The sequence below is a fragment of the Coenobita brevimanus genome, chromosome 67 (assembly GCF_032717465.1).
Source record: "Coenobita brevimanus isolate Jiangsu-jjx chromosome 67, ASM3271746v2, whole genome shotgun sequence".
Lineage (NCBI taxonomy): Eukaryota > Metazoa > Arthropoda > Malacostraca > Decapoda > Coenobitidae > Coenobita > Coenobita brevimanus.
The window spans coordinates 26,283,963-26,308,617 of NC_137020.1; the positions used below are offsets into that span (position 1 = coordinate 26,283,963).

Below are 24,655 nucleotides of genomic sequence, written 5' to 3' on the forward strand. Positions count from 1 at the left end.
CTCATTTCCTCTTCCATTTTATTCTTTGCCTCCTTCTCTTTCATTATTCTCTCCATTTCTTTCTTCTTCTGCTGTTTCTTTTCTCCTCTTGTCTGTTTCATTCATTCCTATGCTCTTTTCTTATTCTCTCCTCTTCTGTGATTCTTCTCTCCCCTTCTCGTTTTTTTTTTTCCCTTCTTTTCTCCCCGACTTGTTTCACCTGTTTTGTTTCATTTCCTTTTCTCTTTGTTTCTTCCCCGTTTGTTGTATTGCTTCTTCCTTGTCTTTTTTTCCGTTCTTCGTCCTGCCTCTTATTTTTCCCCTTCACTTCTCCATTTTCTTTCTCTACTCTATACTTTCTTACTTTGCCATTTATTTTTCATATTACATTCCTCCATTCTCTTCTCTTCTGTTTTTCCATTCTCTCGTCTCTATTATATTTTATTAATCTCGTAGTTAGTTTTTTGTCCCTTTCTTTCCTCATCTCTTCCCTTCTTCCTTCACTTTCCCTTCCGTTCTTCCCTCTTCTCTTCCCTTCTTCCCTCTTCTCTTCCCTTCTTCCCTCTTCTCTTCCCTTCTTCCCTTCTCTCTTCCCTGCTTCCTTTCTCCTGTCTTCCTTTCTTCCATTCTCTGCTCCAGTTCTCTTTCCTTCATATTCCCTTCTTCCTTTCTCTTTTCTTCCCCTGTTCCCTTTTTTCCCTTCTCTTCTTCCCGCCTCTTCACAGTTTCGTCAGTCTTCTGTCAGTTACTTCCCTCCTGTTCTCTTCCCTTCTCTTTTCTGTCCTCCCTCGCTCTTCTCCATCATTTTTTCTTACCGTCTTTCCCCTATTGTTACGTTCCTTCCTTTCCTTCTCCGTTTTCCCTCGTCTCTGCTTTTCGCCCCTGTTTATTTTCTTCGTATTTTTTGCTTCTTTTCCTATTTTTCCTATTCCTCTCTCTTCACATCTCTCTCTCTCCTCTCAGTCCCTCCTCTTCCAGACTTCTCCTTCTTTGTCCCTTCCTAAAACATTTCCAATACATTCTGTGCTACATGGTTTTCCTCCTTTTTCCTGCCGGGTGGTTGGTGTGGTGGTAGGAGAGAGCCCATTTTCCTTTTGCTAGCCTTGTCTTATTCTCATAAGAGTTGGCCACTGAGTCAACACGCCTTCCTTAGTTATCCTTTTGTTTGTATATACTTTTCTTTCATCCTACCTTTCCTTTTTCACTCATATTTTTGCCCCTTCTCCTTGTTTCCCCTTCATTTCCCTCCATCTCTTTCCAGTTTTTCATTTCTTTCCTCCTTTTTCTCCTTTCTTTCCATTCACTTGCCCATTGTGAGCGGTCTTATCTTCCTTCTACACCTTTCCTTTCTTCCTTTTCCTTCATTCTCTCCTTCCTTTTTTCCCTCCTTTTTTTCCTTTCTTCCTTTTTCCCTCCTTCTTTCCTTTCTTCCCTCCTTTAATACGCCAATTTCTCAGCCCTCCGCCCTTCCTCATCATTTTCCTACCTCGTTTTCTACCCTCTTATCTCTTCTTCCCCTCTCATTCTCTCTCTCTCTCTCTCTCTCTCTCTCTCTCTCTCTCTCTCGCTCTCTCTCTCTCAACCCTTTTTTCGTTTCTCCTCTATCCTTTTCCCTTCTTCCTTCCCAGTCCATCTTTCTCTCCTTCCTTCCCCTCTCACGTACCGTCCCCTCTACACTCTTTCCCTACTTCCTTCCTCACCTCTTAACTCTCTCCCTCTTTCCTCCCCTTTCTCTCTGTCTGCCTCTTGCATTTCCCACTCCCCTGTGCCCTCCAGTCGTTATTTCCTTCCCTTTCTCTCCGTATTTCCTTTCGTGGACTCTTAGACGCTTTTGATTTTTTTCCTCATTTTCATGTAGTCTCATCTTTCTTTCTTCATCCTCTTCGTGTGTGTGTGTGTGTGTGTGTGTGTGTGTGTGTGTGTGTGTGTGTGTGTGTGTGTGTGTGTGTGTGTGTGTGTGTGTGTGTGTGTGTGTGTGCTTACCACCTTTGTCCTCGGCAGTACTTTCTCATATTTGTTCTCCCCTTTTCTTCATACATACATTTTGGAGTCATATTCAGTTCCCTTCCTTTATTTTATAACTGTAGCAAGAGACAGAGTAGGGACGGAAGATAAGTGGTCTCCAATACACCTTTCAATATGTGGATGTGGAGGTGCTAACAAAAGGCGAGTAGCAAAAGTTGAAAGCGTTATATGGTTTACTAAGACTTAATTCCAACATGTGGTAATAAAAACCTGCTGAAGTTAGTGTTAAGGTAATTTCTAGTCATGAATCACAGTCATTGCTGCCCTGCGAGCTACACTTGACCGGCACTGAAGGTTGTCATTATACGAGTGGTGGTCGTCAAGGGAGGGAGGGGGAACGGTAAATTTCAGTGCTTTGTTTAGCAGCGCCTGCGGCAGAATGCATGAAAGTATACCCTAAAATGTTTTTCGGATCAGATAATGTTTAGATATATTTTTTACGGGTCTTCTTGGCCAGATAGACCATGATTACTCAACAATTACAACAACAAAGGTGATTCGAAGACTGCATAATTAATGACAAGCAAAATTTATAATCTGAACTAAATTACCCTCACCGAAAGCTGTTTTCATCACTCTTCGTCACCAGCTGGGTCTGAACCTTCACCTTCCATCCCCGATAACAACTGACAGCTTTAAATTAATTGCACCATAAATTGTTGCGCCATTAGTGACAGTGATTCAGGTTAGAATTTATCACAGAACCAATCTCAGCATTTTTTTTTTCTCAGTATGGTTAATAGTCACACGAATCGAAACATTGTCATCTTCAGCATTTCGCCAAAATTTTAGATCAAATGCAATGATCACGCAACTTTGCAACTTAAAATTGTTTCTCCCACATAAAATACGTGGAACAAGACTCCTGTGATTACTGCAGTGTTTTTAGTTAATTTGTAATATCGTATTTTAGGCTAAGACACAGCATCCACACATCTCGTTCCCTAAAACACACACACACACACACACACACACACACACACACACACACACACACACACACACACACACACACACACACACACACACACACACACACACACACACACACACACACACACACACACACACACACACACACACATTTTATTTTCTTCGCGACACCATCTTCACAGTCACACTTATTTTTCGCTACTAAAAGTTTCTCTCTCTCTCTCTCTCTCTCTCTCTCTCTCTCTCTCTCTCTCTCTCTCTCTCTCTCTCTCACCTCGCATGATATGGTGTTCTGGTGCATGTTCCTGGATATCCTTGGTAATATTAGCACCCTCGATGTCTCGTTCTGTAGTTCCTGGTTCCTGTGGTACCATCTGTGGGAGAGAAAGAGAGAGAGAGGTTAGATGAGAGAGAGAGAGAGAGAGGGAGAGGGAGAACTTTTGGTGACGAAAAATGAGTGAGTCTGTGTAAAGGTAGTGTCGCGAAGGAAAAATGTGTGTGTGTGTGTGTGTGTGTGTGTGTGTGTGTGTGTGTGTGTCTGTCTGTCTGTCTGTCTGTCTGTCTGTCTGTGTGTGCGCCTTCTTGTTCTGCAGTTCCGTGGTTGAACACATGTGGGAAATGGGAAGTTGTATCTTCCCATAATTTGTAGTGAATGGCTGGTATTGTGGTGGCATCCGTGAGAGAGAGAGAGAGAGAGAGAGATTCCATTAACACTATCTCTAAGCTGGGTAAAATCATCTCCTGGTAGCAAGAATAAGGTATAAATAAGATATAATGTACCGGTATGTTATCTTACTGTAGGGCTTAAACATTTTCTTATACTAGGCTCCTTTTTTTAATATTGGGTACTGCCAGGCGATTTCAGTCAGCCTATTTGACTTTTTTTTTTTAATTATTATTATTTTTGTGGGTATTAGAAGGCTATAATTAACAGTTCTCTTTTGGCAAGCGTCTTCTGTTTTGAAATAAGTGTCTGTCTCTATAGTGAATTATGGATCAGTCGCTGCGATTTTTTTTTCTTTTTTCTTTTTCTAGGTCTCAAATAGATAATGTAATGCAGTACAGTATATATAGAAAAGCTCTTGTAGTGGAGTTTATACAGGCTACATCTTACCCCTTCACTTTAAAATTTATTAAACCAATATACTTTGGAGGTGTCAAGAACAGATTATTATATAGTGGTAGCAAGGAACAAATTAAGCATGTGTTACGGTGCTGTAGGGCTTAAGTGGTTGATATTTATTGATTTACTTCGTTAATTACGTAGTTATTTTTGTTATTTTTTTTTTCCCGTGCCTGGAAATACATGAGATCTTAGGTGTGTTTTTCTCTAGCTTTTCTGTATCAACGCACAGTACCTCAGCGTTTGTCATTATATTTGCCATCTCCAGACGATTTTCCTCAGCTTGGGACAGACTTTTGAACCTGGAGGGGTTAGATATAGCCTTCATTAACTCCTTCACCACGTCAGCCCCTTCGTTAGATGAATAAAATCTTGTTGTAGCATAAATAAATAATAAATAAATCTGTCGTCCTACTCAGTGGATTTGCATTTGTGTGTGTGTGTGTGTGTTCGATTGCTTGGGTATTCATGGGTATTCGTGTGTGCTTTTCCTTTGGCCTTTTGTATGCAGGCACAATACCTCTCGTTCCTCCTCTTCCTCTCCTCAAAATGGCCATCTGTAGGCAAACATTGGGCTTTTATATATCCCTCGCTCTCTCTCTCTCTCTCTCTCTCTCTCTCTCTCTCTCTCTCTCTCTCTCTCTCTCTCTCTTCTCCCTAGTTGTTCCTTTCAGACCCTCGCCTTTTTTTTTTTTCTTTTAATATTTTCTCCTCTTTCGTTTTCTTCCATCCAAGCGTGGTGATCTTTTAATTTGCCTCTTTTCTCCTAGTTATTTGTTCTCTTTAATGCCGACCTGCTATTATGTTACATATTTCCTCTTTTCTTCTTGCTTTTCCCCCTCTCACTTCGTACCTTTTTCCTCTCACTTCGTACCCCATCCTTCGCTTTTTTTCTTTCTTTCTTTCACTCCCTCCCTCTCTCACTTCGTGCCTTATCCTTTGTTTTTTTGTTTTTTCACCCCCCCCTCTCTCACTTCGTACTCCATCCTTCGTTTTTTTTTTTTTTTTTCTTTCACTCCCTCCATCTCTCACTCCCTCCCTCCATCTCTCACTTCCTTTTTTTTTTTTTTTTTTTTTTTTTTTCTTTTTCACTCCCTCCCTCTATCTTTTTTTTTTCCTTTTTCACTCCCTCCTTCTCTCACTTCGCATCCCATCCTTCGTTTATTTTTTCTTTCCTTCACTGCCCTTCTCCTCCTCCTCCTCCTGCATTCCTTAACCTTCCACAGCTTCTTATGTCCCTTCGCCTCGCCTCATGTATCCAGTCTCCTTTGTGTTCCTTCCTGTGTCTCCATCTCTTTCCATCGCTTCTTATTATCCTGCTTTGTTTTCCATTTCTCTTCTCCTTTCGTCGTCCTTCCCTCCTTTCCCTTTCTCCTGTCCCCTCTCTCCATTTCCTTCCAGTCTGCCTTTTCCTGTTATTTGTCTTTTCCTTCCTTCGGTCTTTCCTTCGCTGATCTCTGAGCCCCTCCTTCATTTTTCTATTCCCATTTCCCTCCCTGACATGAATATCGCCTTCTAACGTGATTGCTAGTTATGTCCTTCCTTCCTTCCTTCCTTTCTTTCCTTTCCATTCCTTCCTTCCTTTCTTTCCTTTCCATTCCTTCCTTCCCTTCCTTCCATCCATCCATCCATCCATCCCTTCTTCCTTCCTTCCTTATTTCTTTAATCCCTTCTATACACATCTTTCATGCCTTCCTTTCCTTGTACATCAATCCTTCTCTGCATTCACTTCCAGCCTTTCTTTTCCTATCCATCCTACCCCCTATTTCCTACCCTTCTTCACCATCATCCCTTCCCATATTCCTCCTCCTTCCTTCCCATTGTACCTTCCCTTTCTCCATTCCCCATCCCTCCTCTCTTTTGTTTCCTGTTTCCTTCCCTTTCCTTCCCACCGTCCTATCCTTTCGTCCTCCCTCCCTCCCTCATTCATTCATTCACTCGTTCATTCATTCATTCATTCATTCATCCTTCTTTCCTTCCGTCACTCCTTCCTTCCTTCCCTCTTTCCTTCCATCCTTCCCTCTTTCCTTCCTTCCTTCCCTCTTTCCTTCCTTCCTTCCTTCCCCTTTCTACATTGTCTCCTCTCCTACTTTCCAGCCTTCCCCTTTTATCAAGTACATGCTTTCCATTTTTGTGTTTTCTTCCCACCTATTATCTTCATTTCCTCTCAGCCTCCCTTTTCCTGTCTTTCCTCCCTTCTCCTATCCTCCTTTCCTTCTCCTTTCTCATTTCCTATCCTTCATCCTCTTCTCCCTTCCTTTCCATTTTCTCATCCCTCTCGCTATCCCCCAATTCCTCTCTTTTTCCCCATTCCTTGTCCTTCATATATTCCTTCCCCCATCTTCCCTCTGTTCCTCCCCCCCCCCGTCCTTTCCCCCTCTCCCTGTTCCTCCTTTTCCTCTCCCTATTCTTACTTCCTCCCTTCCTTTCCCTCTTTCCTTCCCCTATCCCCCAGCGCTTCTTCCCTTTTTACCCTTCTCTTCATTTCCGGGGTGATTATTTTTTATATGTGTAAAAATATTGTCTCATATCTTACCTTTTGTCTCCTTCCTTCCCAGCTCTCTTGGCACCCTCGCCTCTCCTTCCTTTTGTCCTTTTTCCTTTTATTCCATATTTACATTTCTCTCTTACTCTCTTTTTCTTATCTGCTCTTCTTATCCTTCTCATCTGCTCGTTGTCGTCTTTATCTTTGTCTCCCCTTTTTTCATTCTCCTTTCCTTCTTCATTTTTCTTTTCCCCATCCTTTCCCTTCCCATCCTATCCTCCCTTCCTGTCTTCCCTTATCCTTCAGTCCCTCGTCCCTTTTTGGCCACTATCCATTTCCTTCACTATTCTTCTTATTTTCTGTTTTCCCTCCCTATTCCTCCGTCTTCCCTCCTGTCCTATCTTCCTTCCCTCCCCGTTGCCCCAGCCCCGTTTTTTTTTCTTTTTGTCCATTTTTCCATTTCCTAAAAGAGTGAATATCGTCCCCTATCCTCCCGTATCCTTTGTCTCCCTTCTTCCTTCTCCCCTATGTTCCCTTCCTCTTTCTTTCTTTCCTTCCTTCCTTCTCCCAATTTCCCCCCCCCCTCTTTCCTTTCTTCCTTTCTTCTCCCATCTGTTGCCTCCCTCTTTCCTTCCTTCCGTCCTTCCATCCTCTATTCATTCATTCATTCATTCTTTTTCCCTTTCCATCGTCTTTTCATTTACCTCTCCTTTCCTTCTTTTCCCTGTCGTACCTCTTTATTTTTATTTTTAATTTGTCTTTCACTCCGGTGGCCTATTCTTCTTCAGTTTCTCCTCCCTGTCTCGTATCCTTTCATCCTCTCTCCGTATTCTTCCTTCATCCTTTCATCCCCTTCTATCCTGTCCTTCCATTTTTCCCTGTTCTTCCTTCCTCCCTCTTTATCCTTCCATTCTCCCTCCCTGTCCTTCCATTCTCCCTCCCTGTCCTTCCATTTTCCCTCCCTGTCCTTCCATTCTCCCTCCCTGTCCTTCCATTCTCCCTCCCTGTCCTTCCTTCCTCCCTTCTTATTCTTCCATGCTTCCCCCTCTGTCCTTCCTTCCTCCCTCCTTATCCTTCCTTTCTCCCTCCCTGTCCTTCCTTTCTCCCTCCCTGTCCTTCCTTTCTCCCTCCCTGTCCTTCCTTTCTCCCTCCCTGTCCTTCCTTTCTCCCTCCCTGTCCTTCCTTTCTCCCTCCCTGTCCTTCCTTTCTCCCTCCCTGTCCTTTCTTTCTCCCTCCTTAGCCCTCCTTTCTCACTCCCAGTCAGTCCCTCCTTTCCATCGTTTCTTTCCTTCCTTACATGCTTTCCTTCCTTACATGCTTTCCTTCCCTCCTTTCCTCCAAGTCTTCTTTACCTCTTTCCCTATGTCTCCCATATTTCCTCCCCGTCTTTCCTTCCTCCCTCTTTATCCTTCCCTCCTCCCTTCCCGTATCCCCCAGGGCCTCCTCCCTTTTTTACCCCTGTCCCCATTTCCTAGAGGAGTATTCTTTATCTCTGTGAATATGTGAGTATTCAGGACACGCGTTGCACATTCGCCCCCAGACACGGGCAAGGGGCGGAAGGGTCGCGTTCTGTTATGGTTTTATACCGGGGTGGGCGTGGGGTGAGGGAGAAGAAAGAGGTGGGAGGAAAAAGAAGCTGAGGTGGAGGAAGGAGAAGGGAGACACATAGGGGGAGATGGAGGAGTGTGAGAGGGGAGGAATGGGAAGAGAAGGATAGAGTTTGTAGGGGAGAAGAGACTGAAAAAAGGTTCGAAGAGTAGTGATAAATGGGGTTAGCAGGTGGGGCAGAGGCTGGAGAGAGAGAGAGAAACATTGCAGGTCAGGAGGAGGTGGGGAGAGAGGTCACTTTCTGTTGTGGTTTTGTACAAGGGGGGAGGGGAGTGGAGGGGGGAGGAGAAGGAAGAGAAAGAGATACGAGAAGGTTGGAGAGGGAGAGGTAGGGAAAGAGGGGGAGATGTCTAGTGGGGAAGGGCTTTGGAGAGGGGGAGTGGGAGTAAAGGAGGGAGAATTGAGTGGAGTATTGGAGATGAAGAATGGAGAAAGAAGAGAATGGGAAGAATGGAGGAAAGAGAGATAGGGGGTGAGGAAGGAGGAGGATGAGAGGGGTATGGGTGAGGAAAGAGGAGGTAGAGAGAGATAGGGTGATAAAGAAGAAAGGGGGAAAGGGTTGGGGAGGAGTGAGGAAGGGGAAAGGGTTAGAAGTTGAAAGGTAGGAGGTAAAAAAGGGAGAGGCTGGGTATAAGAGAGAGAGAGAGAGAGGAGAGTTGGGTAGAGCAGAGGGTGAAGGGTCGCATTCTGTTATGGTTTTATACCCGGGTTGGACTGTGGAGTGAGGATGAGGGTGAGGGGAGAAGGACTTGGGAGGAGGAAGAGTAGAGTGGGGGAGAAGGATGGGGAGAAAAAGGAAGTGAAGGTAAGTGGTAGGGTTGGGAGAGGCGGAGGAAAGGAGGATGGGTAAGAGGAATGGGGTGGGGCTTGTTACCTCCTCGAACGAAGTCGGACTGAAACTGTATTCACCCGTGTCTGTCTGTTTTTTTTTTTTTTTTTTTTTTTTTTTTTTTTTTTGCGTTGGCGTACAAGATATCTCATAAAGTTGTTATCGGAAATCAGTGAAATATGCTGCATAGGTGGACAGTGGATCAAAGAAGAAGAAGTTTATATTCTGAGGTGAATTCGGATCCGGACGGAGGAAATTTTGAACTTTATTGGCGTTTGTGGAGGCATGCGCTCTTTGTTAGTTTAACAGGGTAGATCAGGACCGTAGAATTAATAGCCTATGTGAGACTAAACGTATTCATCTGGTGGGGAAGAGGAATTACAGCAGTACGATCTGTTGTGGGTCTATGCCAGGGGTGAAATGTGGTGTAGGGTGAGAGGAGAGAGAGATAGGGGAGAAGGGGTTGGGAGGTGAGGGTGGAGGGGGTTCGAAGGATAGGAAAAAAAAGGGGAAAAGGAGGAAGAAGGTGATGCAAGATGGGATTAATGGATAAAAGAGAAAAGGATGGGGAAGGAGGGAGAGTGGGAGGAGGTGGAGGAAGAAGAGTTGGTTAGAGAATGTTGAGGAGGAAGGGGTTGAGGAGAATCTGGGAAGAGTTGAAAGGGGCAGAGATTGGGGAGAATGAAATGGTGAGGGAGAGAGGATGAAGGGTTAAGTGCAGTAGAGGATGTAGGTTAGGAGAGGAGAAGAAAAAGAATAAAAGGATGGAGTGGGACGGAGGGAAGAGATGGAAGGAAGGAAGAGGTAAGAGTGCGGGAGAAGGTAAAAGAGAGGGTTAGAAAATGGTGGAGGAGGAAGAGAAGGGAAATATGGAGTGAGTGTGGCAGAATGATGGAGAGAAGGGTAGATAGGGCAGGAAGAGTAGGGGTGTGGGAGAGGAGGAAAAAGGGATTGGGGTTAGAGAAGGAAGAAAGGGGTAGGGGAGAAGAGGAGACTGGGTAAAGAAGGCAAATGGGTAGAGGGTGAGGGATAGAAGGTGGGAGGAGAGGAGGGATATTAGTGTTATAGTGAGGGAGAAGAAATTACGGGTTTAGTGGATGGGTTATGAGGTGGGTTTGAGGAAGAAGAGTGGGGTTGGACTGGGTGGAGAAAGAGAAGAGAGGGTTCGCGGTGAGGAATGAGTTGGATAGAGAGGAATGAGTTGCACAGAGATGGAGATTGTGGGAGAGAGGAAGAGAGATGCGAGGGTGGAAAGTAGTGGCAGGGAGCTGGGAATGAAGAGGAGGAGCTATGTGGATGGCAGGAGAGAGAAGTAAGTAGGAGAGAAGGGGAGCAGCTATGAAGAAAAATTAGGAAAAAAACGGGGGAAAAGGCTGTGTGTGTGTGTGTGTGTGTGTGTGTGTGTGTGTGTGTGTGTGTGTTTTGAGAGGAGGGGATGTTAATACGTAACTGAAGTATATGTATGTATGTCATGTTAGTGCTTCATACAAAGATGGGAAGGATCTGTGTACACGTATATACATTTATGCCCGTACGTGTGTGTGTGTGTGCACTTACAGTATGTATATATGTATGTGAGCTAGGGGGAGAGTCTGTATTTGTATAATGTGTGTGCTTGTAAAAATGATTGGTTAGGGGAGTTTACATTTTTATTCCATGTTTGTTTTCAGATATTTTTTTTAGACGAGAGGTGATTCTGAGCTCTGCAGTTATTTTACTCGATTTCGTTCTTTTTCCATCGTTTCGTTATATATTTGCCTGTTATTGACCCTTCCTTTAGTATTTCTGTTAACTTTATTCCTGCTATTTTTTGGGGTATTAAATGCAAGATAGACTTCTCGAACTACAAGGAGTAAAACCTTCATTATTTCCTTATCGTCAGGAGACTCTTGAAGCTAAATAAAATCATCTGCAATTAGCCAAAGACTAAAATGTCATCATACTGAAAGGGTTAACTATCAGACCCAGCGAATATAACTTCCGTAAACGAGTGAGGAAATGGATAAGATGGATTTCCAGTGGCGTATTATTATATTTTATGCTTGCTAGCTCCGGACGATTTTATTCAGCTCGAGAAGGAGCTCTTGTAGGGAAGGGGTAAATGAAGGCCGTCTGTAACCCCTTATGTTGGAAAGTCTTTCATAAGGTGAATAAAATCGTCTGGGGAAAAGACGAAAACAAGTTAAGGTCATTCAGAGAACGCATACCTCCGCCAAACTCTATATCAGACAACTGAGATTACCACCAAAATTTAATACTCTTCTCCTTGCTCCATGACCTACAAATAAACAAAGTTTCATTGCAATCCATCAGTAACTTCTTGAGATATAGTTTGGGAACAGACAGACAAACTGGAGTGAATACATAACTTCGTTGGCGGAGGTAACCACCAGGTATGTCATCTCGTTGAATAAACTATTTTTTTTTTCTTTTTTTACGGGCACCTTCCTTAATTTTTAGTAGACTTTATTTAATAGGTAAGTTGAGTTATGGTGGGTAAAATATTTTTGCCTAAGAGTGTGGGTGTAGACTGAAGTTTTTTTTTTTTTTTTTTCAGTAAGGTTTTTAGCTAGCGTTTTTTGTGAAATTTAGTGAAAAGTGGAGGTCGTGTGTGTGTGTGTGTGTGTGTGTGTGTGTGTGTGTGTGTGTGTGTGTGTGGACTGCATATTTTGAATGTATGTCTTTTAATTTTTTCGTTTATCAAGTGAAAATTTAAATGAGAGAATAAGGGAACATGCTAAATTCAGGTATGGAAATTTAGGTCATTACTGATAAACAGGGAAAAATAACAGAAACTATATTATTTTTATATTTTAAGCTACCTGGTAGTTTTATAGCAAGAAACCAGCGTACGTTATAAAAAAAAATACTGCCAATAACTTCCACACCTGTTGATATTGTCACTTGTATTTTTCTTTTTCGCTATACAGAAGAGAAATCAAAGTAAAGTAGAGACTCTGGGCGCTGATTATATGAACAGAGACGATTTTTACGATGTTCCGGTGTTATAAATATTGGTCAACTCAGTCTCTAGCAATATACAATAGAAATAAGTTGCAAAAGGACGAAAATCTCTACCGGGTTATGATAGACGAACTGTAGTGATGTGTGTATTAGTGGGTGAAGTGTTGCATCTACAGTTATGGACAAAAATAAACCTACTTTTCTACTGCATATACGTCCCTGAGCATGTCTGTCACTTTCTTTGCTAGTGCACCATGGTAAAGAAAATCTATGGACAGTGAAGTATACGAAGCCTGTCTCGTTTTAGGAATACTAGCCAGCAGAAGGGAAGTGAGCAGAAGCAGTGAAATATTAAGCTAACTTCTGTCCCCTACTATACAGAAATATAAGTACACGTGTGTATAAGTGTTAGTGTATATTCCATTGGATCCCAGAGTTGCTGGACGAGGCATTGTACTGGGAGGGTACTAAGCGTACCGCCCTCCGCCGATCGGCTCATAGTCGTGAAGCTCATAGGTCCCTACCCTGGGGTTCCATACTTTATTAAGATTTGGAAATTCCCATTTCTGTCCAATACTGGGGGCACTGGGCTCCAATGGGATATAAATGTATGTAATGAATGTAGCAGTATAATATTAGTGTACCCATGTAGTATGAGTGTGCAGTCAGGGAATCACACATTTATTTAGTTTTGTCTGGTGATTGAAATTAGCGACTTATAATCAAATCCTTCACTGGATTTCTGAATGTCTTAGGTTGTTCAGTTTTCCTCGATGTATTAACCAAACTTAAGGAAGATGATAATTTCCCCAGATGTACTTCTATATGAGTGTACCTGTATAATGTATAGCTGTAAAATACTGTATATAAGGATTGTAACTGTGATGGGTGTACGTTTTGTGCGAGTACTTTTGCTGATTAGAGTACACCTAAAATAATAAAACATTCACTTCTTGAGTTCGGTAATTATGGAAGAAGCAGAGTCATAACATGGATGGATGAATCTGTTACGTTGGTACCTCGGTTTATACATCTTCCTTTATTATTCAGTTTTATGCATTTCTAAATAATACAAGGAATATTATCTGCAATACTCTCGCAGGGTGGCCCGTATACCACAATGCTTCGTCTGTGTTCCAAAATTGTAGATGCAATAAGTAGCGTGATACTTTGTGTGTGTGTGTGTGTGTGTGTGTGTGTGTGTGTGTGTGTGTGTGTGTGTTATTAATAATCACACCTGTATAAAAAACGACCCTACCTGTGAGTGATTATTTACCTGTAGGATATGACGGGCGGGTTAGCATCGGCGGTACAGATAAATTTAGCGTCATCTCCTTCAGACAGCGATGCCGGGTACACCTCCAGTTTCACCTCAGGGGGGAACAACACACTCAGCTGGATCGAACTGTGGGAGAGAGGGGAGGTGACCTGGGATTAGTCGAGATTTAAAAAGGGAGAAGGGAGGAAATTGGGATTACATAGGTGAGAGGAAATTGCTTAACCGGAGTGCCTGGGAAAAGGGATTAGTTGACGGGAGGATTATACGGGAAGGGAGGATGTAGAATGAGCTAGCGGAGAGCAAGCGAGAGAGAGAGAGAGAGAGAGAGGAGGGGGGGGGGATCGCGATTAGTTACTTGGCTTTTGGGAAAATGTGGGAGGGGAGATTTAGGATTAGTTATATAAGAGGGGTTGGGAAGAGGGAGATTTAAGACTATTTAACTGTTGGCTGGATGGGAGAATGGGGAGAGGAGATAGGGAGGAAGGGACACCGGGGGATAAGCTGATTGGGTGGAAGAAGAAAGGATTTAGGATTTATGGACACGGGTGAAGTTGCTTGGAAGGGAGGGGGATGGTGGGGGGATTTGGGACTAAATGGCTGATGAATGGGATTTTTTATATTAATATTTATGTATAGAGTGTGTTGGTGGTATTATGAGCTTTACAGTTCTTCTCATCATTGTGATAATTTTCAGCTTAATCCTTTTTTTCTGAGGACGTCCTTTTTTATTTTAATCATGCTATCTGTAGTCCGTTTTATTCAGTTTGGATAGATTTCGAAGTAGACGAGTTAGATACAACCTTCATCAACTCTTTCGCTACTTGATGGCTCTCCCAAGTTGAATGTAGTCGCCAGAAAATAGCACAAATACAATAAACAGTACATCCTCTCGTTCAAAATATTAATGCACACGCCCGAAGCAAGGTAGTATTCCATTTTACAGTACAGCTAGTTTTTTTTTGAACATTTTACCATGCCTTGCTGTTAACGATTTGCGTCTGCTTCTAGAGTTTTGGAGGATTAAGCTGGTCTTTACTTGGTTGTAGTTGGTGTACTGATACCGGCCACATCGCCCGGGAATTCAGTATGTCAGACCTTATGTCACCTCCCGATTCATCAGTAGCTAGACATCATAATTCCGAAAAGGGTGGTGAGTTGTTTTATGGGGAGGGGCATTAACCCTCTGCCAACCTGCATGTTGACACGTAGGGAACACGTATGGGTAGGCTATAAGGTTACCACCCAGCGTTGTAAATGGTTTCCTGGCTTAAAGGAAACCATTAGGCTTGTCACTCAATGTATAGTCACCTGAAAAGGAAATAAGAGAAATTAAAAGTGACAGGAAACATGGGCGAAACAGGAAGAGAGGAGGAAAACACAGCAAAAGACTAATAAAAGTGAAGGAAGAAGTAGACAGCACTATGCGTTAGATAATAGAGTAGTGCGCCCTTTACACAACAATCACCAGGTCTTCTCTGGTAGCCAATGACAAGGTTCTGCAGTGAGTGTACCCAAGGCACGGAATCGCTTTTACCATTGTCGTATTAATTCATTAGCTCCCATAGTTCCTTTGCGAGGGCTTTTGCTGGAAGGGTGCTAGGCATACCGCCCTCCGCCTGTCGGCTCATAGTCGCGAAGCTCATAAGTCTTTACCCCGGGGTTCCCTTCTATAATAAATTTTGACTGTTCCCAGTTCCGTCCCATACTTGGGACATGGGGCGCAAAGGGGTTAATGATAATCATCATTATCGCCATTTGTTTCTCGTATCCATGTGGAATGGGGACATAAGATTAAGGATCTTCAGTCTCCTTCGTGACATGAATCTAGACACGAAATTTTATTTCCAGTCGAGACTGCTTGCGTTGCCAATAATGAATTATAAGGCCGCCAGTCATGCATTAATCATGATCCTACCCCTCTCTTCCCTTACCTTCCTCCTATCTCCTTCCCAATAAATCATCTTTCAGTTTTGGCCGTCCCTTCCTTTCCTCTGCCCTTCGTCTTCCATTCACACCCATACCGCCTCCCCCACCCAACCCTACCTGCTGAGAGGGGAGCTGAGTGCCTGATTAGAGGTCTGGCAGGTGATGGAGGAGTTGTGGTGTGAGCGACGCGGCGTGAAAGCGAGACGGGAGCGCACCGTCACCCTCTTCCCGTCCTCCATGGTCTCTGTAGACTGTGTCACGCCCGTACGTAGGGTCTCCCGTCTGCTGTCATCCACCCACTGGATCTGTTGGTGGGGAGAGAGACAGAGATTAGAGTGGCAAGGGAGGGAGTAAAGAGGAGTGGGAGGAGGGGAATATACGAGTATTAATCGTCCGTGTCCGGGGATGTCTTTGATTTTAATCTTGACACCTGCACACTGTTATATTTTGCTTTGGAAAGACTGCAGGTAGTTTGAACTGGGGAGTTAGATGTAGCCTTTAAACCCCATCAGTACCAGTGGCCTCTCCTAAATAGAATAAAATCAATTTGTAGCAGCAAGAATAAAATAAACAGAACATCTTCCGGATTCAAGAAGTTAGCACTCTCTGGGTCAGGAAAGGTCAGTATTATATTCTAGTCAACGCCAGACGAATGTATGCTACTGAGAGTGAGTCACAGGAGGCTGAGAATGAAAAGTCTGTCACCAGTAACCCTATCATTATAGGGATAACTCTGGTATTCTGCTTCAGCTTACGCCGTACGATTTTTACTCGATTAAAGATGAATCATAGGAGCCTGAGTGTTAAGTAAAGGAATAAGGAGACAGAGTAGGAGGTATGAGAAGAGAAAGAGGTGTGGAAGAGAGTTAGTACTGTAGTAGTAGTATATTCTGTTCACTTTACTTTGGCCTAAAATTGCCATCACCTAATCTTGAATGCTTGATTTTAACAACAGTTTTAACACCAGAATATGATGTTAGTCACAAAGAAGTGCAACAAAAGCGATGTAGAAGCACAGGATTGTCTTTTTCTGCCACCGAGGAATGGGAAATAAACTAAAAAATTTGGACCAAGTTAAAATGAATGAAGTATAGTAGCAACAGTTACAATCCCGGGTTTCATCTGGACGTGAAGCCGGTGGACTAGAGGCTGAAGTTGCCCAGTCCATGTTCTCCTCCTTTCGTGGGATAGGGAGAGACCTGAGTGACGTTTGTATAACGGGGGAGTGGAGCTGCCGAGTTATATATAATGAGTTAGAGGAAAGATGGGAGAGGAAGAGGGAGGGAGAGTTATCGTAAAAGGGAGATAGAGGAAAGATGGGAGAGGAAGAAGTGGGAGGGAGAAGGAACACAGGATAAGAATGAAAGGAAGGGAAGGAGTAGGAGGGATGAGCAGGAAGAACTTAATAGGGAGATCAATGGAGGCGTAAGAGCAAGATGGAAGAGGAGGAGGGAGACGAGTAGGAAAGAGGAACACACGAAGAAGAGAGAGAAGAGACATAAAACAGAGGGAAAGGGGAAAACAGGAAGAAGAGAGAGGGCAACGCTGGACAGAATAGAGGGAAGCTAAGGTTTGGGAGGAATGGGAAGAAGGAACGTAAGCGAGGAGAAAGAGACAGAGGACACAGGAAGGTGGTAAGAGTTTTGGTGTGAGGACAGAGGGAGAGAGAGAGAGAGAGAGAGAGAGAGAGAGAGGATGAGGAAGGACTAATGGACAGAATATAAAGAAAGGATAGGAGAGAAAAATATTAAGTATGGAATATATATATATGGGTCAGGTCTATATAATTATGTCAGTGACTCGTTTTATCCATTAGTCACTTATATTCAGCCATGCCTCTTTTTTTTTTTTTTTTCGGGCTCCTCTCGTTTTCTCATTTGCCAGATTTTTACTTAACCAAATCATTCTCCAATTTAATTTCATTTTCGTTGCATTCCTTTCCCAGTCTTCATCCTTACCCCCAACCCATCATCATTCGTTTCTCCGCCTCATCAGCAGTAATCATGTTTATGCCTTTCCTAGTCTCCATCCTTAATCCTGACCTTTCCCCAATCATTCTCCTTCTCCAGCTAACTTCAGATGCTTCTTTCCTCATTCGTCACTCCTATTCACTATGAAAAGTTTCCTCATATCTTTCCCCTTTCACTTTCTCCAATTTCATCCCCACATCTTTCCCAGTCCTTTCTTTTTCCCTAGTCATCACTCCAGATCCACACCCTTTCTCCCCAGTCATCACTCCAGATCCTCACCTTTCCCCAGTGTACCCCTTCGCTATACTCATCTCAGGCGAAGGTCGACTTCAGAACTCTCGCACTCCAAATTTTCTGTCATACTTGGCGTAGCACTCGGCTTGGGTTGGCTTACCTTTGGGTGCCTGGAAGGCATGTACACACCCTGGCTTGTCTCATCATCATCGCGAGCATGACATTTCACGTCTTGCTGGTGCTGATCAGTTTGGAAGGGTTGCTTTTTCCACCAGGCTAGGCTGTTCGACTTTCTCTGCTGCCATCTGTATCCAGTCCTCCACTCCCAGCCCCCTCAGATCTCTTCATACACATTCCACCCATCTTAGCTGAGGTCTTTCTCGTGGGCGCATCCCTTTGTGTTTCTATCTCTCACTTCTCTTCGCCAACCTGCCTTAGTCGGTTCACTCTGTACCATGCCTATTTACAGCTACAGCTTACAGTCTCCATTTTAATGGTGGCTTTGACTTTCAAGTTTGGTCTAAGGTTTTCCATTCTTCATCTTTCCACTTTTCTGATCATCATACATAATCCTCACCTCCCCGATATTCACATTCCAGTAACTACCCATTTTCCCAATCTTGTTCCCATTGCCTGCTAACTACGTACAACCGTTTCCTCATTACTGCCTTTCCAGCAATTCGACCCTCTCCCTACTCTTGACTCGCTTCCCAGAACCAGACTGTCCATTCTTCATCCCTTCCCAGCCTTTACCTTTTTGCATCACACCTCATGCCTTCGTTTTAATCATCATCCCTACTCCAATCGTAGACATCACTGCTAGCTTTTGCCATTTCCCCAGTCCTTTTCCTCAGTCTCTATCCATACCCCCATACACTCACGTCAGGCAGTGCTCGATCCCTAGAACGTCAGAGTGCTGAAGAACAGGTGGGGGGAGGGGGAACACGTGCACTCCTCCATCACCCCACTCCCACATCCACTCCTCACTCCCACACCTATCCCATCGTCATCCCTTGTAATTACCCTTCGCCCATCGTCATCCATAATCTTTCCCTTTCTTCAGTCTTCACTTTTATTTATCTCTTCCTGTTCTCCTATCCTTACCGTTGATGTTGACCTTTGCCTAATCCTTCCTCTTACCCATCCCTAATCCTTCCTCTTACCCTTCCCAAGTCCTTCCTCTTACCCTTCCCAAATCCTTCCTCTTAACCCGCAAGTTGCTAATCCTCAGGTTTGCCCCATTTTGCTCATCCATTACCAGGTAACCTAAGTCCTCTCATAATCCTCCATCAAAGCACCGATAGTCCCGATCTTACCTTAATTCTCACCTCTTCCTCGACTCCATACTTTATTCCTCGACTCTGTATCCCGTTCCCCGTGCACTTACCTCAGGCGGGGGTCGACCTCCCGAACTCTCACACTCGAGCGTCACCGTCATGCCCGCCGTGGTACTGAGCATGGGAGGCCGTACCCTTGGATGCTTGGGCGGCACGTACACAGTGAGCCGTGCCGTGTGTGAGCGTATACCCGGGATGCCCGCCATGGCACTCACTTGGCACTGGTACGTGGCATCGTCCTCCAGTAGCACCGGCTGGATGCGAAGGCTGAAGTCTCCTGGAGTGGAAGGATTATTTGAGGGATTACATATTTCTATTGTAATCATAGTATTCTTCGCCGTCACTATCATCACCATCACCATAGTCGTCTGTATTGTAACTTTTTAATCTTCGCCTTCATCATTAACGTCACCATCATCCTTAATCAGCGTCATTGTCACTATCGTTATCCCTAAAATAATCGCTGTCGTTGTCGTCATCTCTTTTTACTTTGTAAATTTTTGTACGCACACACACACACACACACACACACACACACACACACACACACACACACACACACACACACACACACACACACACACACACACACACACATGAAGATTCTGTTATTATTATTTACAGGGGAATACAGTTTGCATGCGAATGGTACCGTGAAGCAGACTATAATGTTGAAGCTAAAACACGAATATAAGACATGAATACTTAGAAGAGTGGGTCACACTCGGATTGGTTAATTGCAATCGATTAAACTTTTTTTTTGAAAACATACATTAAGTGATCCTTCTGAATAAACAGCTGCCACCAAACTGTTATTAAGCATAGGAAAGTGTGCTGGTAGTGAAGGGGTAAATGAAGATAATAATGTAACCCCTGCATTTCGAAAAACTCAAACTAAAACTGGAAAAAATAATCATGAGAAAAATAGTTTAGTAAATGATATCCTGGGACTGAAGGGTTGTTGATTGTTTCGTTGTATGTACCGTAGTAAAGTCACTTGGTAGGCTACTAGTTACCTCAAGTCTTACAGAATACATTTAAGTCAACCAGTGTTATAATTCTTTTCACAGTAGTAGAAAATGAGATCAGTTCAGGCCAGTGGATGAAAAAAGAAGCGTTGATTTTCATTTGAAGGTAAGCGTGTGTGAAAATGAGGACCAGAAAACTGTGGATTCTTTAAAGTCGGGTGAATGGAGCGATGTGAATGGGACTACGTAGGTGAAGGTTGTATTCAAGGCCACGTGGGTCATTGATGGGGTCAGGGCCACGGGTAGGGGTCATTGGTAGAGGTCAAGGATACAGGTAACATAGTAGGCAAGGTCACTGGTAGGGTAATATAGGTAAAGGCAAGGTCATTGGTTAAAAATCAGGTAATTGATAAGGTCAGTGATAAGAGTGAAGCTAACAGGTAGGGATCAGGTCAGGGTCAGGATCACAGGTAGGGTAGTTTAGATGGGTCAGAGTCACAGGTAGGGTAATTAAGGTAAGAGCAGGGGCAAAGTAGTATAATATAGGTGGAGTCAGGGTCACATTTAGGATAATTTAGGTAGGGTCAGGGTTTTGTATAAGGTAATTAGTTAAGGTCAAGGTCATATGTAGGGTAATTAAGGTAAGGTCAAGTCATACATATATTGGGTCACAGGTAAGGGTCATGGTTATATGGTCAGAAAGTACTGCTGTGTGGATTAACTTTGATTTGGGGGTATAAATGTCAATATATACTTTGGTAAAAATAGCAAGTTTAAAAAGTTTTATTTTGCTGCCTGGTTGGGCTCACTCACCAGCAAACGCACGCATACATCAGTAAGTTTGTAGATGTAAGTACACGCAAAAGTATATCTAACACACACACACACACACACACACACACACACACACACACACACACACACACACACACACACACACACACACACACACACACACACACACACACACACACACACACACACACACACACACACACACACACACCAAAACAAGCATCATTAGGGCGTAAAAAGTTCGGGTGACAATGCTACACGTGAGAAAAAAAAAGTAACCCAAAAAATGAGTTTTGGCGTCCATAATTCCAGTACAGCGGAGGGTCAAGAGAAGGTCAAAGGTCACCGGGTCAGTGGAGGGAGGGTGGGGTGGAGGAGGGGAGGCTGTAGGGGAAGGGAGGAAGGGAGGGAGAAGGGGAGGCTGTAGGCGAAGGGAGACAAGAAAGGGTGGAGGAAGGGGAAGAGTGAGGGGGGGTGGAGGAGAAGGGGAGAGTGGGGAGGGGGAGGAGAAGGGGAGAGGGGGTAGAGTGGGGAGGAGAAGGGGGGAATGGGGAGAGTGAGAGGGGTGGAGGAGAAGGGGAAGGGGAGAGGAGAAGGGAGGGTTAGGGAGTGGGAGTCAGAGGTCAGTTTTAATAAGTAAACTGATTGATGGATGGATAGATTGGGTTACTGGCATAATGGAAAGTTGTGTGAATGAGTTGATGGATAGAGGAAAGGGTGTCTGGATGAGTGAGTGGACAGATGGAAGGTTTGTATGACTGAGTGGATAGACGGAGGTTGTGTGGATGGGTGGACGAATAGATGGAGAGTCGCGTGAGTGAGTGGATGGATAGATGGAAGGCTATTCAGGATGAGTGGATGGATAGATGGATGCAGAAGAGAATGATAGAACTGATAGATTGTTAGAAGTATATTGTACATGAATTAAAGGTTATATTATTGGACGGGTGAGTGGATATGTCAGTTGGTTGAATACTGGGTGAAGGGACGGCCTGTGTAAGTGTAGAGAGGTGGGGAAAATTGAGAGAGAGAGAGAGAGGGAGTGAGAGAGCAAATATAACACAGAGAGAAATCATGCCCATAAAACTGTAAAGCAAAAAATAAATAAATAAGAAACCCACTAACCTATACACAAACTGAACGACAATAAATTAATGGTCGGTGCATCAGTAAAGGCCACGCTGTTTGGAAATTAACAAACTGTCGGAGGGAAAAATAGTAATGTCACTTCAATAAATCCGACAGTGGGAAAAAAATAATCTGGCTATGTTGATAAATAAATAAATAAAACGTGACTATTATCCCTCCCCCCTCCACACCCCTTTCAATTAAATGGTAAAACCTCGATATTTTTATTTATTGGAGTTAATGTATAATGATAAAAAGGTGTGGATATTAAATGTGTTTCTAATTATTGGTTACACTTTGGTGGTGGGACTTTGTTCGGTGTATATGGTATGATCGTCTCCGTTATCATCATCATCATCAGCAGCAGCAGCAGCATCGTCGTCGTCCTTGTCGTCGCCAACAAGATCATCATCATCGCCATGCCCTTGACCTTTTATAATACAGATAGACAGATTGATTGATTGACAGAGAGAGAGAGAGAGAGAGAGAGAGAGAGAACGGGTTAAGAGGGTTAAAGGAGCGAGGTGTGTTTCGTGAAGGGGATAAATGGGGGAGTGATATCGTTACTGGTACTCTAGAATACAAATTACGGTTGCAGATACATTGGAGGCGCTGTCTCCATTAGTATGACCTCTCTTGTTTGTATGTTTGTTATTGATTGATGTGTATATATACCCTCTTGAGTATGATAGTCAGGTGTCATAAATAAGAGTCACAGGTAGAAGGTTAGAGTCAGAGGTTAGTAGAAATTGGAAGAATTACCGTAAATATATTCTCCACTGACTCCATCCCTACGAGGAGAGTTTCCAAAGTCGAATAAGATCGTTTGAAGGCATAAAGTATAAAGGTGTCGGCATATGTGGTCTAACTGATCGCCGTTCCTCGTTTTCATGGTATAATTATAAAGTAGTACCTTAGCCCCATATCCACAGTTCTGATGCTAATTTGTTGATAAGAGTCCTTTGAGTGGATTCCATGGGTGAAGAGTCAAAACATCCCTGGCCTGTACTTAAGTTAGTCCCCTTCAGGTATGAGTTAGGCTTCTTTCTGTGGCATCACATTTATCTTCATTACGATTATGCCATTTATTGATTATTCGTGATACATCTAGGCAGTTTTGTTCGATTAAGGAAAGGCTTGTCGCAATGAAAGGGTGAAATCAATATCCCTTCTTCGTCTTCACAGCGATCACTTTTTTTTTTTCTAAATCACATTATTGCTTCTGTTAGACTCATTTATTCGTGTGTGTGTGTGTGTGTGTGTGTGTGTGTGTGTGTGTGTGTGTGTGTGTGTGTGTGTGGATCAATGGTCAGAGTTATAATCAAGGTCAGAAATCAGCCTCGCAATGGCCTTCATTAACACCATCACTACGAGAAGCCTTTCCTGTGTCGAATAAAATCGTCTGGCAGTAGGGAAAAAATAGCGTCATCATAGTGGACATGTTAATTTGTTGGTAGAGTCCCTGTCAGTGTGTTTCATGGGCGGGCAGTCAAACCATCCCTTTCGTGTACTCATTTTAGTTGCTCCCCTTCAAATGAGAGTTGGGCTCAAATTTGCTCTCTCTCTTTGCCTCGCTCACATTGCCAAACACCCAAACACACAAATGAGATCCACCCGTGTTTGGTCATTTTACGCTGGACAGATTTTTTTTTTTTTTTTTTTTTTTTTTTTTTTTTGTCAGTTTGGACAGTTTTTTTTTTTTTTTGTCAGTTTATATCGGCACTTTTTTCTCATCGTTTATCTCTGAGTGTCTGTCTCTGTATCTACTTGTATATCATCATGTTTGTGTCTGTTTGCGTGCATGTCTGTCTTTTTCTGTCTGTATATCTTTGTCACTCTGAGTTTGTCTTTTTTTTTTTTTTTAACCTGCCTGTCTGTCTATTTATCTGTCTGTCTATCAGTATCTGTCTGTCTGTCTGTCTCTGTTCACTGATACTGCGTATAGTGTGAGGTGGCTGTTTTTCCCTGCCAGCGAACTCTGATATACACCTTCCTCATTATCCACCCATGCTTTGTTCCCCCCCTTTTGTCATCCTGGGTGGGTGGGTGGGAGAGAGGGGGTTGGGAGGCTATGATTTTTTTTTTTTTTTTTTTTTTTTTTTTTTTTTGTGGTGGGGGTGGTGGTGGTGGGGGTGGTGGCGGGATTGGAAGGGGAGGACGGCTGTTAATTGGACTGGCTATGTCCATTCGGTTTTGACACGTACTGATAATTTTTTGTCCAGCTTCATTCATTTTTGTCATGCTGTATTTTTTCTGGATTTAAACAATAATTAAATGTTACCAGATCGTCCAGGCGTCAGGCGGAATTAGATAATGTTATAGTATTCCTTGTTATATTATTTCTTGTTATATTTATCTGTCCGTTCTCCCCTTTGGGGATAAGATGCAAATGAATGTGTTTGAATGGATGAGTAAATGGAGAGTGTGTCGTCCTGTCTCGGCTACCTCCCTTTCATATTATTTCTTGTTATATTTTTTTGTTATTATTTCTTGTTATTACTTCGTGTTATATTTCTTGTTAAATTTTTTCATGTTATTTCTTTTACATTATTTCTTGGTATATCTTGGTATATTTCTTGTTAAATATTTTCTTGTTATTTCTTGTTAAATATTTTCTTGTTATTTCTTGTTAAATATTTTCTTGTTATTTCTTGTTAAATATTTTCTTGTTATTTCTTGTTAAATATTTTCTTGTTATTTCTTGTTATATTTCTTGCTAATATTGTTATAGTTTTGAAATGTAATAATTATCCTTTTTTTATTTTTTACATTTACAGGTATGAGGAACTGAGTCGTGGATGTAGAGAGATTAAGAAGTCAAGTATCCTCGAGGTAATGGTAAGATGCTGCCATTGATCCTTTTTTAATCTGATTTGTGTTTAAATATTCTTATAATTTTGTTTTTACTTCTGACGAGAGTGAACATTAATACCTTCTTAGCGATGGTGACTAATTTTTACTTTATTATTGCTGTCCTTACGATTTGATTCAGAGAAGGAAAGACTTCGAACTGGATTGCTTGGGTAGAGTCTCCATTAACCCTCCCAGTTTGAGATATTCCCGAGAGAGAGA

General features: G+C 42.9%; 1 protein-coding gene across 1 annotated transcript in view; it reads right to left on the bottom strand.

Annotated features, from left to right (window-relative positions):
• LOC145405467 (irregular chiasm C-roughest protein-like) overlaps nt 1-24,655 on the bottom strand; it is a 146,279-nt gene that overhangs the window by 115,575 nt on the left and 6,049 nt on the right. The window contains exons 3-6 of the mRNA XM_080276817.1: nt 18,743-18,969; nt 15,269-15,456; nt 13,223-13,351; nt 3,212-3,311 (exon numbers count right to left, since the gene is read on the bottom strand). Of these exons, the coding sequence (XP_080132943.1) occupies nt 3,212-3,311; nt 13,223-13,351; nt 15,269-15,456; nt 18,743-18,969 (644 nt within the window). The remainder of the gene's footprint in view (nt 1-3,211; nt 3,312-13,222; nt 13,352-15,268; nt 15,457-18,742; nt 18,970-24,655) is intronic.